The sequence below is a fragment of the Sapajus apella genome, unplaced genomic scaffold, assembly GCF_009761245.1.
Source record: "Sapajus apella isolate SASKATOON/1434 unplaced genomic scaffold, GSC_monkey_1.0 scaffold72, whole genome shotgun sequence".
In the NCBI taxonomy this organism is placed as follows: Eukaryota; Metazoa; Chordata; class Mammalia; order Primates; family Cebidae; genus Sapajus; species Sapajus apella.
The window spans coordinates 8,929,374-8,946,950 of record NW_022437012.1 but is presented as its reverse complement, the minus strand read 5'-3'; the positions used below and the strand labels follow the sequence as shown (position 1 = coordinate 8,946,950).

The 17,577-nt window shown below is 38.4% G+C and overlaps 1 protein-coding gene across 4 annotated transcripts in view; it reads left to right on the top strand.

Moving 5' to 3' along the window:
* Positions 1-17,577, top strand: part of NCKAP5 (NCK associated protein 5) — a 976,754-nt gene that overhangs the window by 136,466 nt on the left and 822,711 nt on the right. For all 4 annotated transcript variants that reach the window (XM_032250728.1, XM_032250729.1, XM_032250731.1 and 1 more), the window contains exon 2: positions 14,803-14,932. In XM_032250728.1, the coding sequence (XP_032106619.1) occupies positions 14,864-14,932 (69 nt within the window). In that variant the 5' untranslated portion in view covers positions 14,803-14,863. The remainder of the gene's footprint in view (positions 1-14,802; positions 14,933-17,577) is intronic.

Below are 17,577 nucleotides of genomic sequence, written 5' to 3'. Positions count from 1 at the left end.
TAACCAAGCATTTATTTTCCATAAAAGAGAAAAACAAGAACTTTTAACATGGGTGACATAAGTATAAACTGCTGCAGTACAATCAGTTTGGAGAGCAATTTGGCATTGCCTTGCTACTCAAACGTGCACAACCTGTGACCCAAGGATTTCCCCTTATGAGAAATAATCTTCTGCCTTTGATCTAAGGATGGCAGAACAAGAATGTTGACAACAGCACTGTTTGCAGTGTGAAAACTGTAAAAAATGGGAAACAACTAATATCCATTCTTTTGGAATTGGGGTGAAGTGTTGTAAGTCCATTGAATATGATTTCTAAAGGATTTTAAAATAAACTATGAGCATGGATAAATCTTGATGTCATAATGTTAAGTGGAAAAAATTGCAGCTGAATATAGAAAGTGGAATATCATATATACATAAACGAAACGACACACATAGAACAGTGCTGTATATCATTCTAGATTTGTGCATACACAGTAGAACTATAATTTATGCATAGCAATGATGCTTTCCTACTGCAGGAGAGTGGCTATTGCTGAAGAGAAAGTAGAATAAGAGGAATGGGGCTACCACTTCATCTACAACGCCTTTATTATTTAAAACAGTGAAAAAATTAAAGCAAATATGGTACAGGATTAATCTTTGTTAAATATGGGATGGTAGGTACATGAATCTCTGTTACTTTATGTACTTTTCAGCATGTTTAACTTTTTAAAAATGAAGCATTTTAAAGCTCTGTAGGGACTCAGGAATATATAAAAAGTTTCCTCAATCTGGTAATTGGTAGTTACAATGAAATCAATCCCATACTGAAGGATAAAAATATTACTACTAATTCTACTGGAGTCAGGAGCAAAACTTTCTGCCAAAAACTTGCTTCCCTGGTCAATGCTTTATGACCAGAAAATGAAACAAGTCTTGTAAATATTGGACAGGAAAAGCGAAAAACGTTGCAATTTTCTATCTAAAAAAATCCAACAGAATAAGCACATTTAGAACCAGAAAGAGTGCTTAGAAAGATACCTAAACAGAAGATTAAAGTTTATTAATCCATAGGTTTATTTTTTGCACTACCTATAACCAATTAGGAAATGCAAGTAGTAAAAAATGTTTATAATTCTCAACAGCAATCAAAAACATAAATACTTAGGATTTAAAGAAATTATGCCCAAAGGCTATTGAATTAATAAATTAATTCATTAATCTATTAATTTGAATTAATTTATTCAATAGCCTTTGGGCATAATTTCTTTAAATCCTAAGTATTATGTTTCCCTCTTTCCTTTCCCTCTTTCCCTTTCCTTTCCTTTCCCTTTCTTTCCTTTCCTTTTCCTCTTTCCTTCCTCATTCCCTTTCTCTGTTCCTCCCTTCTTCCTTTGTTATTTTTCTTTCAATCTTCACATCGTTTACTGAAGGATGTGAATACAAGGACCCAAATTAATAAATTATTTCTACCCAGAAAACCACCCCAATAAGTTGGTTGCTTAAAACAACAATGACTGATTTTCCTCCTGATTCCATAAGATGACAATCTGTGTAGTTATTCTGTTGTTCTCACCTGAAATCACTTACCAGACTCTGTTCACCTAAGGATTTGACTATAGTTTGTGAGTTCACAGTGACCTTGTCCAGGTATCTGGCTGTTGGTGTGACTGTCACCTCTTCTCCAGTGGCTTTCACCCTCTCATGGGCTAGACTGTGCTGCTTGTCGGCATGATAACCTGAGGGGTTATAGAGAGGAGATGGAAGCTTCAAGACTTCTTAAAGCTTAGTGCCAGAACTCAGTTTCACTTTTGCTACATTCTGTTGGTCAAAGGGTTTATAAGCCCTTCCAGATTCAAGGGGTACAGAAATGAACACCACCCCTATGCTGCAAGAGCATAAAAGACACATTTCAAAAGGGTCAGGCATCATAGGAAAGGAGGAATTTGTTGCCATTAAACAATCTCCCTGTTTCCTGTCACTGAATGGAAAGACTAAAGAAGATAATGATGTAAATTCTCTCCTAAATACTCTATAAATTTAAATTCAATCCAATTTAATAAAAATCTGTATGGTACTTTTTGTTGAACCTAATGAGCTGATTCTCAGGTTGATCTGGAAGACATAAATGAACACAAATGGCCATAAAAATTCCAAATAGACAATATGAAAAGTCTGGCCTGTAAGACATCAAAATTTACTAAAGACTCATAATTAAAGCAGTGTGATATTGGTGCAAGGACAGGTGCATAGATTAGTTTGTTTTTTTAGTTTGTTTGTTTGTTTTAATTGAGGGCCAGGGAAAAGGGTTGTGCATATATTGACTTTTTTGTGATTGGGGGCATTGCAAATCAGTGGGAGAAATATCTTAATCACAGAGTTAATGAATTTATATTCTTTTAGAAATAAAGTTAAACCTATGCTTTACACCATAGACAAAACTATCTTCAGATGGTACCATAAAATATTAAGACCCATGGAAAACATTCTTTTAATTTAGGAAGTATAAAGGAAAAGATATATTTGACTGCAAATTAATTATAACATTCTATATCAGAACAAAGTGAAGAGACAAGAGGTAGACTGGGGGAAAATATTTGCAGTGTCTCTTAATAAGGAGTCAATATTTAAAATATATTCAGAGCTTTTATAAAGCAATAAAAAAGGAAGAGGCATTAGAATGAGCAAATAATTTAAGCAGACAATTCAGAGAAAAATAATTCAGATAACCACAAATAAAACAGAGAAAGATGCCCAACTTCACGAATAATCATGGATTATAAATTCAGACAATGAGGTCACTTATTTTAACAATAAATTTGTAAAAGTTTTATGTTTGGTTCTGTTCAGCAATGATAACTATGTGGAAAGCAGGTAGTTTCATATTTTCTTAAATATTTTTGAAAGGCAATTAGTCAATTTCTAATGAAATGAAAAATTTTACACTACAATTCTGTCTTTAGAGATCTATGTTTTATAGAGAAACTCACACAGGCACAACGGATACATATTCTTACTCACGGTGGTATGGTCTAGAATCAGAAAACACAAACAACTATGTAAATTTCTACCCATAAGTTAATAAGCAATTTATTGATAATCCATTCTATAGTAAGATAAAGTTATAAAAACTGAATTAGGCCTATGTGTATTGAATACATCGGGTGAAAAAATAGGTCACAGAACAATAGCTGTCGATGCCATTTATATGGAAAGAAAAAAATCAATATATATTTAGGTAAAAAAAAAACATTAAAAATATTCATTTCTGGGGAGAAGAGTAGAAAGGGGAGAGTAAATGTATACAACTTTCATATACTCTATATACATTTTTTACAGTTATATCTTTTACAAAGAAAATAAATGCATTTAATATGGTATAAATTTTTTAAAAATAAAAAAGGTTATTATCTCATAGATTGGCCAAGTTCTACATTTCAAAGGCAGAAACTAGGAGGGTATGGGCTGTGGAAACTTTCTCACTAGAGAAAATGTGGAAGAAACTTGGGATTTTTTCCTCGAGTAAGAGAAAAATTACATTTGTCCCAGGGAACAGAGCTACGGCCAGTGAGTGAAAATCCAAGAGACAAATGGAAACTTTTTAGGCATTCGAGACGCCCAAATGTGAAAACGGCTCTTGTGAAAGACAATGTGACCCATTTGTCACTAGAAGAGGCAAGAAGAGACGGGCAGGCACTTGTGAGGTCTATCTTAGAAGCAAAACTGTACTGGTGGGTCGGTGAAGATGGGGCCAGGAAGACATCATTTAAACCTAAGATTCTAGGATTCCAAATGTCCTGAGTGAAGGTTAACACAAGAATCATGGGGCAAAACCTAAGCAACAGTCCATGAGGTGTCTTGGATTCTACGAAGAACTAAGTCATCACAAGAACTGGGTGGCTGTGCATAGCTTTATGAGAAAATGCTTGGAGTTTCACTGTTATATGTACATAGACATGTTCTCTGTTTTAAGTTTCAGATTTTTTGCTATTGAAGTACAACTCATGGGCCAGAAGCATCAGCTTGTTAGAAATGCAGACTCTCAGGCTCTTCCGTGGCCCTAGTGGATCAGAATCTGCATTTTAACAAGATCTGCCAGTGACCCCTATGCATGCATTTGGGAAGCACTGGTGTGTCCAAATATCCATAGAAATCCTCTTATTCCTGAGCCTTCAAAGCCGGAATAAAAAGTAACAACCTACCACATGGGGGAAAAAAAGCCCAGTAATTGAAGTTTTGATTTTAATTCCTCAAAACTAGGTGGAAATGCTAAGCAAAAGAAAATAAATGACTATATATGTATGTACACATGTCTGTATGCATGTGTATATGTAGCATAGTATAAATATATCTATATACATGTGTGTGTGTAAAAGCTAACTTTCTAGCTATCTAGTGGGTGGTCATTGACTATTTTACCCTTTTTTTTTTTTTTTTTTGAGACGGGGATTTGCTCCGTCACCCAGGCTGGAGTGCAGTAGCATTGTTATAGCTCATTGTAGCCTCAACCTCTCAGGCTCGAGCAATTCTCCTGCCTCAGCCTTTTGAGTTGGCTGAGACTACAGGTTCATGACACCACATCCAGCTAATTTATTTCTTGTAGAGATGGGGGTCTCACTATGTTTCTCAGACTGGTTTTGAACTTCTGGGCTCAAGTGATTCTCCCGCCTTGACCTCCCAAAGTGTGCTGAAATTAGAGGCATGAACAATTATGCCTGGCCTTATTTTACCTTTTTAAGGGAGTTTAGCCCACCACGCTCTCAATAAATGAACTCAATTTAATTAAACATTGAATAGAAAAAGATAAACATCTTAGAGATTTTTCTTATACATTTCATTTTGGCAGCTGTTATTAAGACATCTTTAATGTCATATTCTGTATTTTGTGGTTTATTAAAATCTTACTATTGTTTTCAGCATGTTAATTGGTTTTTAAAGTTTAATCTCTTAATCCTCATTTACTTCACTTCTAGCATTTTTTTCACATCAGGATTATTTTGGGCGGTGGGTAGGTGGAGGGAGGTTACTATAAATGAAGAATGAATAACCTCTTAAAGTGAAAAAAAAAACCTAGGTAATTGGAAATATTCTAATTACCAGCTAAAACCTTAGCAAAAATGTACTGGCTTCAAATTATTGTACTACATCCTTTTCCTGAGTCATTTCGGTTTTTCACTTGTATGCAAAGACATTCAATGGAAAATAATGAATTCTGCAATGTGTAGGGACATCGTAGTTAAACCTTTTGCTGGATTTTCAAAAAACATCCCTTTTCATAAACGGTTTTCTTAACAAGTTGTGTTGTCTCTCAGCAGGCTTTGCAGAGTTTAGAGCATATTCTACCCAACTGGCCCCAGATGGAAAATACTCTCTTGAAATTGGATGGCTTTTTAAGTGTAGCTCTCCACAGCCTGCTCAAAGAAACAAAAAAAAAAAAGCTTGAACAGAATGCATTTAGGAGCATGGTCTGTAATTCCCCCAGCATCCCATATATTTGGATGTTTTTGCTTTTGGCAGTGGAATTTTTCTAATTTAATTAACTCATTAATGTTAGCAGATGACAGTGTGAAAATTCTTTTCCCTAGCCACTTATCTCAATATTCTTCTAGTCCACTGGGGTTATGAGCACACTTTATTTATTTACAAAATTTATTTATTTGTCTGTTTTGTTTCTATATTGACCTTCCCTTTAAGAGTTCACCGGCAACATGTAGACATTTTATGTGATGTATTAAAAACCTTTCTTAAAGCAATAAATGGAGAAGAGGCAGAGGAAAGAGAGAGCAGTGGTGCAGGGGGAGATCTTTACAAAGAAAGAGTGGGAGAGAGGGAACAGATGGTTTGAGGAGAGCAGCCAGAGCTAAAATGCTTACTTTGGTCTAAGCCCCTGCAATTCTGTCTCTTCATTCTTAATTCATACATTGAAGATGTAGCAGTAGTTTGTGTCTGGAAATCAGCTGGCAACACCAGGAATGACAGTAAAGGCAAGTGCTCCAGGGTTAGCTCAACAAAAAATGAATCCTCCTTGCTCAAATCTTGTACTTGTTTGTTTGTTCATTCTCATTTTTATTTTACCTTGCATTTTACTAATCAATATATAAATCTTTGTCTCTCTCTCTCTCTCAGATGTTAGGTGTCCTTGAAATTTGAGGACATGTATTCCTTCCCTCCCTTCTCTCCTTCCCTCCCTCCCTCCCTCCCCCCTCCCCCCCCCCCCCCCCCCTCCCTCCCTCCCTTCCTTCCTTCCTTCCTTCCCCATTCCCTTTATCTGTTCTTCCCTTCTTCCTCTTTCTTTTTTTCTTTCTTTCTTGTCAAACAAAGGGTCTGAGACAAAATAGGTATAGAATACATATTACTTAATTTTGAATGAATGGAATTTTTGAGCAATTACACCTACAGAGCATCTACTCCAGTAAAACAGGAATCATTTTAATCTCCAGAGTAATTTTAAGGGGACTGTTATTATTATCTTCATTTATCAGTGAGAGAACTAGAGCTAAGAGATGTGAAATAAGTTGCTCAAGGTCACATAACTTGTAAGTGGCGGTTGGAGAATATGAACTCGGGGCTGTCCAGGATGCTGCTACCCAAGATGATGGTGACATGGGACAGCAGGCTTGATGAAGCCTCAGGCAGTGATGAGGAAACTTCTTTGTGTCCTCACTAGGAGTGAGACATAATCCCCAGATTCTGCAGCAAATGAATAACTATTGGTATTAGAAGGGTTGACACTGAATTGTATACTTTAAAAGGGTGGAGTATATGATATATGAATTATATCTCAATAATTTGTTTTAATAGTAATAGAAATTACTGAATATTGGAAGTTTGGGAGGTTCTAAGAGCTTTCTCTGTCCTCTTAAGGAACTTTAGTTCAGATTCATAGCAATTTATTAACTGCTCGAATTCACTGAGCTGCACTTGAAAAATAGACAAAATTTCCAGACCCAGACTTTGTGCAGCTCCCTGAAGTCCTCTATGTTGGCCATAGCCATTTATCTGAGGAGGGGTCCATAGGGAAGTGATTCCCAGAGGTCTGCCTGGCATTTATACTACCAACCAGAAGCTATTGAATGTTATTAGTGAGATGTTTAGTAAACATGAACATAGGAAACCATTGTTTTAAACAAATTTTTAACATCATGCAGAATTTCCCTTTACTTGAAAGAAAAGGGCTGCTGTCATGTCTCTCTGAGACTATTTCCAGCCACTAATTTATCTGGCAAGAATGAACACCACATTTGGGAAATTTGTTAACATTTAATCTTCTTCTAAATCAGTTTCAGGGGGTTCGTAGAATTAAAAAAAAAATTTTATGGTTGAAAATTACATCATTTGGCATGTTTTTATACTCATTCAGAATGGGCACAACATTTTTCTGTGTGAGCGGTTTTGTTAAGTCAGAGTGCATATACATACACATGCACACATACACTCATATACACATGTACATGCTCACATGCACACATACACAGATGCACACTCAACACATATACACAAGCATGCACAAACACACTCTCACCCATTTATGCCATAAATAGATGTATCAACAGGTAAAAGTTACTGAGCCAAAACATCTTCCAAAAGGAGACTGCTGTGTGTGTGTTTAAAATATACAGAAAGCCAGTGCTTTCCTTTCTGCGGACTTAACAGAGCAGAATAAAAAGATTTCAATACAAAGAGGACTGGAGTTTCAAACATTCTACTTGGTAGCACTTTGAAAAGAGCTAGGTGCTTATGAAAAGCAGTGGGAAGAACGGAAGGCAATGGGTTTGGGGGCATCTGAGTCATGATTTTCTGCAACATTGACCTTGCCATTTGGAGTTCTTTCCCTGAAACTCTACATGATGGCCTCATTCTGAGGTTTTATAAGATTTGTATGTTAACTTGGAATCTAGATTTAATATTTCTACCGTTAGTTAACGATGTTTTCTGAATGAAAGGAAGAATCAGCTTAAGCAGCTTAATTTTGAATAATGAGCCTGAGAGTGGACACAGGGACAAAGATGTTTATCCAAATTGTTTGTGTCTGACATTTCTTTTCTTTGGGGTCAGGGTTTGCAGATTATGAATTGTTGGGTACAGTGGCTAAGGAAAGGCAGTGGCTGCTGCCAACAATCATGAGTCCCTCAGCCTTGAGAAAAGGACAGAGATCAAGAAAAGAGTGACATCTTCATCTTCTCAAACTGGTGCCCCATTGACTACATCTTCAGGGATCTTAACATAATGATGTTTGGCTCCCACGGCCAGCGACCCTGATTTACTCCATCTGGGGATGGGCCTTAATGACTCCCCAGGTGATTCAATCTAACATGTAGCAAAGCTTGAGAGCCACTGCCCTTAACTGATGGTTGCCAACCCTGGCGATTGTTACTCTGATCCGTGGAGCCTACACCCCAGCGATTCAAGTGATCTGGGGTGGGACCCAGGCATTGGTATGTTTAAACAGTTCTCCAGGTTATTCTGAGGTGCAACCAAGGTGAAAACCCATGGAGCTGCTTTGTCAACGACAGGAAACTTACTGCATTTATTATTTGTCCTTGATGTTCTCTACTCTGCAGTTATTCTTTGCATGCCTACCGTGAGCTGATATGTTGGATGCTGCAGGGAATATAACAATGAATTTGACACAATCTCTGTGCTTTGGATGTTTATAAGGCTGCAAACAATTACAGTTTGTGGTGTTTGCTGCGTAATGAAGCTGACCGGAAAACATCTTGAATTGAGATATGGAAAGGCTTGCTCATGCATTATCTCATTGGAACCTCACGGTGACCTAGTGAGAAAGGCATAAAAAAATGTAAACTCACAGAAGTTAGGAATCTGCTCAAATTTACATGGCAAAGAAAGCTAGGAACCAAATCTTCTAATGCCTAAGCAAGAGAGCCCTTTTGGCACTACCTTTTTTTTCCATTTCTTCTGGCAATACCATTAATGTATCAAAACCGGGATGGGAAGTGGGAGAATCAGAAAGGCAGACATAGAGTTGGAGAAAGTGGTGTTCATATCAGGTATGAGTGTATATCTAGGTGAGTGTGTGTGTGACAGTGTGTATGTGAAGGAATATGCCTTTGAGATTGTATTCAATGGTGCAGTTTTGTTATTCTCTTGAAAATTATACAGCCTGTTAACAAAGTATAGCAGAAAATAGAATTTACTGACATCTTTAGAAAGATTAAAAATCTGTCTAGCATGAAAAAGCCATTTCTATCTGTGAGAAAAAAAATTTAAAAAGGGTTACTAAGGCCAACTTAGATTTCTACAGATACTGAGTAGAAATAGTTTCACCAGCTAGAAATGGGTGTATATGAGGGGAGGGAAGATTAGTATCAATAATGATCATTCAATAAAAGGATGCTTAATTTCCTGTTTTTCTTCAACTCTATGACCATTTTCTTCCCTATGGAGGGAGGGAGAGGTTTCCAACTCATTGCTCTGAGGAAGATATGCATTCTTTTATAACCACAGATTTAGGAAGACATAGAAAAGACATGAACACTACAGGGTTATGGCTCTTTGTAGGTAAATAGTTATTAGGTTGGTGACATTTTAAAATCGTGACAAAATGTTTTCTTTGAGGCTTGGGTGTGTGTGTATAGTATTTCTTTGTTCAGCAAAGAAATACTATACTTTGTGGATTCAACATTGTATTTTTGTCTTACTTTATATGTTCACAAAGACAGCTGTCAACATTCATTCATTCATTTATTCCTGTAAACAACAAATGTTCTTCATGTTGCTATGCATTAGGTGTTATACTACCTACGGGGACACAGAACATAAAATGCTATCTCTGCCCTCTAGAGGCTTAGTGTTTATTAGAAAATAATTCCAGACGATTGTTTCAGAAGACTCAGAAGAAGGAATCCAGGTATTTCCTAAGGAAGGCTTGCTGCCTGTCCAAAGGCATCTCCATGGGCTTCTCATCAAACATTGTCAAGGCCGGGCGCGGTGGCTCACGCCTGTAATCCCAGCACTTTGGGAGGCCGAGGCGGGTGGATCACGAGGTCAAGAGATCGAGACCATCCTGGTCAACATGGTGAAACCCAGTCTCTACTAAAACTACAAAAAATCAGCTGGGCATGGTGGCGCATGCCTGTAATCCCAGCTACTCAGGAAGCTGAGGCAGGAGAATTGCCTGAACCCAGGAGGCGGAGGTTGCGGTGAGCCGAGATCTCGCCATTGCACTCCAGCCTGGGTAACAAGAGCGAAACTCTGTCTCAAAAAAAAAAAAAAAAAAAAAATTGTCAAGCCTAGAAAAAGGAAATTACCGTAGTTGTTTCAAGCAAAGAGGAATTTAATGCAGGGAATTTCTATGATGGTATTGACAGGGCTGGAGAAGCCAGAGGGATAAGGTGGCAGTACTCACAAACTGGGGCATTGCTGGTGCCCTTTCTTAGGTGACCTATTGGAGGAATCACAGGAATTGCGGGAGCCTGCAGTTACCTGCTGTTGATGCTGCTCTGCCAGAGTTGGAAGCAGAATGACTTCTTCTTTCCCATTGCCTTCTAATCTCCTCTCACTGTCTCCCATGGGCAGAATTCAGCATTAACACACTGACCGAAAGGTCTTGATCATGTTTGCACCCATACATGCACAATACAGAGAAGAGTACAGCAGGGCAAGGTGAGGCAGAAAGGGAGCAGTAACATCCAACAGTCACCTAATAAGCAGAGAGGCATGGGGTCTGGAGGTAGCCACTATAATCACCACAACTCAGGAGTTTCCCTTAGTTTTTTTAGAGTTAGGAATTTGTTTAATAGAACACTCAGATGTGATTTGAAACCTGACTGAAAATAACTATTACAGACTGAACAATGTCTCCTGCAAATTTCATATGTTGAAACTCTAACCCCCAATGTGACTGTATTTGGAAATAGGGCATTCAAGGAGACAATTAAGGTTAAATTAGGTCATAAGATGGAACTCTAATGTGCTAGAACTTAAAAGAAGACGTAGAGACACAGGGATGTGCAAGCAAAGGCCATGTGAGGACACAGTGAGAAGCTGTCCATCTGCAGGACAAGGAGAGAGGCCTCACCAGAAACCAACTCTGCTAGCACCTTGATCTTGGACTTGTAGCCTCCAGAACTTTGAGAAAATAAACGTCTGTTGTGTCATCCACTCAGTCTGTGTCATTCTGTTATGGCAGCCCGAGCTCTCTAATATACTAACCATATACATAAATAAATATAATGAGTCAGATGTTAAGTCACAAATTTGCACTAAAAATGTAATTTTTCAAAAGATTGTCTACTTACATTTGTTGGTCAGCATGTTCTTCTTCTACAAGTGAAACTACATAGGAGTCAAAGTTGGAAGGCTGCTTGATGATACTAGTCTCTGAATTAGTTGAGTTAGATGGATGGTACAAATGGACCAGTTAATCCCAGGCGTCTTTAGAATATGATATATACTCCTTTCCCCTCTGGACCTGCAGTCTCTGCTGGATGTTTGTAGTCTTTTCCCAGCAGTGCGAGGAATGGGAATGTTTCAGCCTTGCTGATATTTTCTTTGTTAATCACGTCTCTTTTTATATTGCTGCATCCTGGTTGCCATGCTGTTTCTTTTAGATTGTCTTCCTTTGATCCACTTGGATAACTTTACTCTGACCCATTCCATGATTGTTTTATGGTTTAACTCACAAATTTTCACCTTCTTGGAGTGGGGCCAGTACGTGCACCTAGGCTGGGAATTGGCTAGGATGCTCTGCTATCATTGTACTGCCTGTTGCCATTGTCAGCCCTGATTGGACTGTGCCTTTATGATTGGCCAATGCCATATTGTTGCTAAATAATTTTAATATCATCTCTGCCTATATTATTGGTACCATAAAATATAAAAAGAAGTTGACCAAATCCATTTAGAAAGCTGTTGAATCAGCTTTCCACATAGGCAGACTGGGCTCTTTGAGAACTATCAGAAGGATCCCCATTTCCCAAAATGACAGCCCTATGTGCCTGTGAAGTAACATAACATCCAGTAGCTCAAGTTGCTTTTTTTTTTTTTTTTTTGAGACAGAGTCTCACTCCATCACCAGGCGCCAGGCTGGAGTGCAGTGGTGCGACCTCGGCTCACTGCAACCTCCGCTTCCTGGGTTCAAGCAACTCTCCTGTGTCAGCCTCCTGAGTAGCTGGGACTACAGGCGTGCACCACCACACCTAGCTAATTTTTTTGGTGTTTTTAGTAGAGACGGGGTTTCACTATGTTGGCCAGAATGGTCTCGATCTCTTGGCCTTGTGATCCGCCTGCCTCGGCCTCCCAAAGTGCTGAGATTACAGGTCAAGTTGCTCTTAATGAGTTTAATCATATTTGCCAGAAGGGATGATCAATATATCTAATATTTAAGTCTTACCTACATGTGTCTGTCCCCAGCCTAACTATTTCAATGGCTTATCTCACTAATCATCACAAAGCCCTACTATGAAGAAGTTCCTATTATTAATGCCATCATATAGAGTAAGCAGTGGAAGCTTACAGAGGCTAAATAATTCGTTGGCTGTTACCTGCTAGTGAGGAATAAGTGAATTTAAAACCTAAGGTTAACCTTTGTCTTTAGAATAAGAGCTATAAGAGTTACCCTGACCTACAAGACTCTGTGGCTTTTGGGTACAACTCATCCCTTTTCTCACACATTCTCTTCCTGGCTATTTTCTTCTTAAGAAATGGGTCCTCTCTCAGCTAAGTTCTTTTCTGATTCCTTCACAGTTAAAAGCCTATTCCCTCCATCTGAAAGGATCTTTACCCATCTTTCTACATGGCTAGCTTCTACCCTAAGCCCTGTATCCAAAAGCTATCCCTGTTCACGTGCTTGGCACTTTTATACCACCTCCTGGAGGTTATTTCCGTCATACTGTCCCTACTACAGTTTGGAGCAGTTTGTTTGTTTCTTATTTTCTGTATGCCTCACTAAAATATGCATTCCACAAAGGCAGGAACTTGGTTTTTCTTGTACATGACTGTGTCAAGTTAGTAAGAACTAACGTATTCCATATGTTAAGGATGGTATTCCATATGGTATTCCTAGGGTATTCCTACTGTCTTCTACGCAGTACACACTCAATACATATGTGCTAACGGCCAAAGTGCAATCTATTGTGAACTATCAAATTCCCATGCTGTTTGGGATCAAGACTTAGGAGGTAATGTTTCTGGTGAAGGGGGAAATATGAGGGCCTGAGTAGTCTCCAGCTGGTTCATCATTGCAGAAGGTGTTCTGAACTACCGATGAATACAGTCCCTGAGGCTAGGGGAGAGGGGGAATGCTACAAAGTGGGCAAGAACAGCTGGAAATCGGAAAGGCAGGCTCCCAAACAAATTTCAGTTGACTAATAGTCTTGCCTATAGCAGTACACAGAACTAACTTCTTTTCTGAAAAATACGGCCTAGAATTTTAGAAAATGATGTTGAAAAATTTGAATTTCATCCTAAATTCTGATTGAACTCTTATGAGTTTCTGAGTGGACCAGTGATGTATTAAAATTAGTGTTCTCGAAAGTAAGAGATGAAATGACTAACATGGAGGAGGGAGCCTAAGCTGGAACATGAACCCATCAGTTTCCCATGATTGACAATAGTTTGGGCATCCCCTATCTCAGGCACCACTGTCTCAACCCTCCTGATGGAGGAAACCAAGAGAGAGAGCCCACATCCTGTGGGCTATGAAACCTTGTCAGACTTGGAGCCATTGAGAGTTGTGGACCATATTTCTTTTCAATTATATTTAAAAATTGATTGGTATGGCATTGTGTTAATTTCATCTCTTCTGTATCAGCAGTGCAATGGCTATGTTTGTTTATGAGGATCATGTGCAATTTCTATACTTCAAAGTGCCTTCTGAATCATCAAGGATATATTATGTTGACTGGTATTTCAGGTTAACTGTTTTTAAATGTAATCTGTGGGTAATTATAACTTACATATGCATTGTAATTTACTGAATCTAAATCATTTTTTCACACATCATTTGATTGCTATCATTATGTTTTGTAGTTGAGAAAAAATGAGTTTCGGGGAAGTTAAATGACTTGTCCAAGGTCACTTGGCTAGTGGATAAGAAATCCTGGGCTGTAATCTATTTCTTTTATTTCAAGACTTTAACATCTTTGTGAAAATTGCAAGCTAGCACTTAACATATATGATGAATCCTTATTAAGCAGAATACTTAATCATTCTAGAAAAAGCAATCTCAGTGGAGTTGAGGATGAACTGTATCTAATATGGAAAAATACAGTGAGTGTTCTATAAATACTCATTGACAGTAATGACATCACCCACCATTCATTTTGAATCAATCTATCCCGAAAGGAATGTATCTTACAATGTTCCTCAAATATTTTTAAATGACATATTTTTAAATTAAATATTGACAACGATGTTCATGTTTCAGTTTCCCTTCATTGGACCTTGAGCTCAATAACTCTTGGTTATGGAGCGTGGTTTTGTCAGTTTGATCTCATGGAATTTGCAGACAGCATCTATGTGCACAGTAACAGAATGATTCTGGCTGATAGAGGACGGGTGTGAAGCAAGTGTGGCATGAAACGGACTGTTTGCTTTTTTCCACAGTCTGCTGATTCAACCTGCAAACCCATTCCCCAACTCCATTAGCAAAACCTATAAAAACACAGGGGCCGCCATAAAGACAACCTTACATTTGTAACACGAAGTGGTCTTTTGAGTTGAGAGAACCCAGTTCTATACTTATTATTTGGGACTGGGTATTTTTTGGCTTCAATGCTTGTTTCTGGTTAGAGAGTTGAAAACAAAGGTCTAAACACTGTGCACTTGGATAGTAAAACACATGTTCACTTTTTTCAGTGACCCTGGAAACAGACGGGGGATTATTATAAGTCACAAAGGAAAATAAATAACTTCATCCATGGAGGGAAGGAGACAGCTCGAGAAAAGGGACTTTGGAAAAAGGTTGTCTCTAGACAGCAGTCTTGTGGTAAGTACTAAATATTCATTTACCACTCTATATGTTTTGGCTTTAAATGCATTATTCTTTGACTGTTATTTCCTGAACCCTGTGCTTTTGAAACCTCTCTTCCAGTTTCCCCATTAGCAACGGCCCTTGAGAATTTGTTTCATTTATTTTTTACAAACTCAAAGCCAGCAAATTGTTGGAATGTTTGTATAGTGTCTTAACAGGCAAACGTCATAATCTGTCAACATTATATATAATTATATTCTAGCTGATGTAGACTTCAGCCTATACAAAAACACTACTGTATAGCTGATGCCAAATGCTAAGCCTATATGCAGTTGTTCCATCACTCATTTATCTTAACCTTGGGGATAAGTTGAACAAGAATTCAATACAGCTTCAAATATTGAAGAGCCAAGGAAGTCTCTGAAATCTTCTTTGGTATGTGCATTAGTTCAGTTGTCTGTAAACTTTCTTTCTAAGAGGTTTAATGCTGATGAACATTATTCTTAACAACCTGGTTGGGTTTGCTATCAGGTATGAGATTCTGGTCAGTTCAGTGAAACAGACTAAGTCACTTTAGACTAAGTCTGATGGTTGACCACTCTTCCACAGTCTCTGGGCTAACATGCGTGGGTCACCTTTTATGTTCTGCAATGCATGTGAACAGAGCAAGAAATCCAATCAAGCAAACTTGAAATAGAAAGCAAACTTTCTGAAACAGAGATTTTACTTGGTTCCTTCTTGTGCACGTTTTATAGGGATGTGCTTTATCCACTTGTATATTCTCAGCACCTGGCCTGGAGTCTAGCAGAGAGGGAGTTCAATGAAATATTTATTAGTTTGATTTATCCATTATACCTTTCAAACTTTGCAGCTGAGGTCTTGCTCTGTCATGCACAGATTACTTATTTACCTCCTAACGGCTGAGGCTCCACCTCACAAATTGTTCATAGATGTGAGTTTCTGAGACTTGAAGATTGCACTAAGCATTTATGTCAAGCTTTTCTCTCCTTATTCAGAATCCATGGCTGTGTCTTTTTGGGCTGTGCATTGACCAGCCTACCTTCAGAGGCTGACTTTGGTGCATTTTAAGTTCTCCTCTCTGTAGATCTGACCCCATCTCACATCCTACATCTTGCTAACTCCAGGTCGAATGTGGTGACAGTGGTGTGTGAGTGTGTCTATGCATCTGTGTGTGTGTTTGTGTGTGTATTCCCTTTTTAACTTCTGGGGAAACTTGGGATAAAGAGATAACTTCTGTGCCTCTCCTTTGCAGAAGAAAAACACTTTTTACATATCAGCATGCCAATAGGGTTTATCTTAGGCCTAGGCAAAGGACGGATACAACTATATGATACGATGTGAGCAGCTCAAGAAAGATTCTCTTATCCCGGAAATCTCTATCATCTGTATTGGTTGGTTCCCAAAGCCATAGATTTCTGTCTCAGATTTCAAGTTGTATGCAAATATCCTATAAAGTTAAACAGAATAAGCTATTGCCTTGCAATAATTCGTAGTAGTGCCCATTAATAAATGGCCTTGGATCACTGTCAAATGTCAACCAGATGAGCAGAATTTTGTTGAGGGAATAGGCAAAACAGAAGAATGCAGATCCCAGAGCACTGGGAAGGTAGGGATGCGGGGGACAGGGCAGGGGGACATGAGTGACCATGAATGGGGACCTTAGGTACCTGCAAATCAGAAAAAGGGAAACAGTGTCAATGCTCATATTTAAATTTTGCCTAAAGATAGCTTGAATATCGGCATAAGTAAAATCCTGTCACATTACCAGTCTAGCTGAAAAGCCTAAATCGAGCTTACATTCTTCTTGGCATATGGCTGTACCCTGAGACTTGTTGAGGGCTGCAAATATGTTTCTTGACTTGCTGGCATAGAAGAATGCTATGAAAATGAGAACTTGTTTGGCACCACCTGAGAAACTTAATTCTGTTAAGTCTCCCTGTATCATGCTTAGGAAAGTTTTTATACTAGTGAAATCTTTTCTTTGTTTCCTAGAGGCAGACTGTGTTACATCTGCATGGCCAGATTGGGAAAATTCTGAAAAAGGGTGTTCTTTCCTATCACAGTGCGTAGGGGGAGTGCTTAAATGCTATTCAACATTATAGCACTTAGACCATGTGACTACAATGTTGCCCTTGGCTGCAGTATCATGTTCTCCTCTTCAAGTAAGATGCTACTTCTGGGACAAGAACAGCTAGAGTATTCTTTCTGAGTTGATTCTTTGGGAATGGAAAACATTGAATGCACCTTGAATGAATTCCACCTGTCAGAAAGAGACCTAGACTGGGGATAAGATCAGAGATGCCTGGCCTGTGGAGGATCTGAACTCAAGATGTTGCGCTCCTCGTCAGCTCTATGCTGAAGCCACACAAATTACTAGGCAAGAAGCAGGTAGGGAAGATGCTAGATAAGGGCTGCTGTGAAATACAGGAAGAAAACAATAAACAACAACAACAAAATCTCTGGCATTACAGTGGTTTTTGTTTCCAAGGGATGCTTTTTATTTTATTTTTTGAATCTAGAATGCTAAAGTGAAAATGGATTATCCAGTCCCCACATTTTGCAGACTACTTAAGGCCCAGAGAAATTATCTGCTTTTGACACACTGAGCTCACATGCTAGGATTACACCAAAAAGTAGAA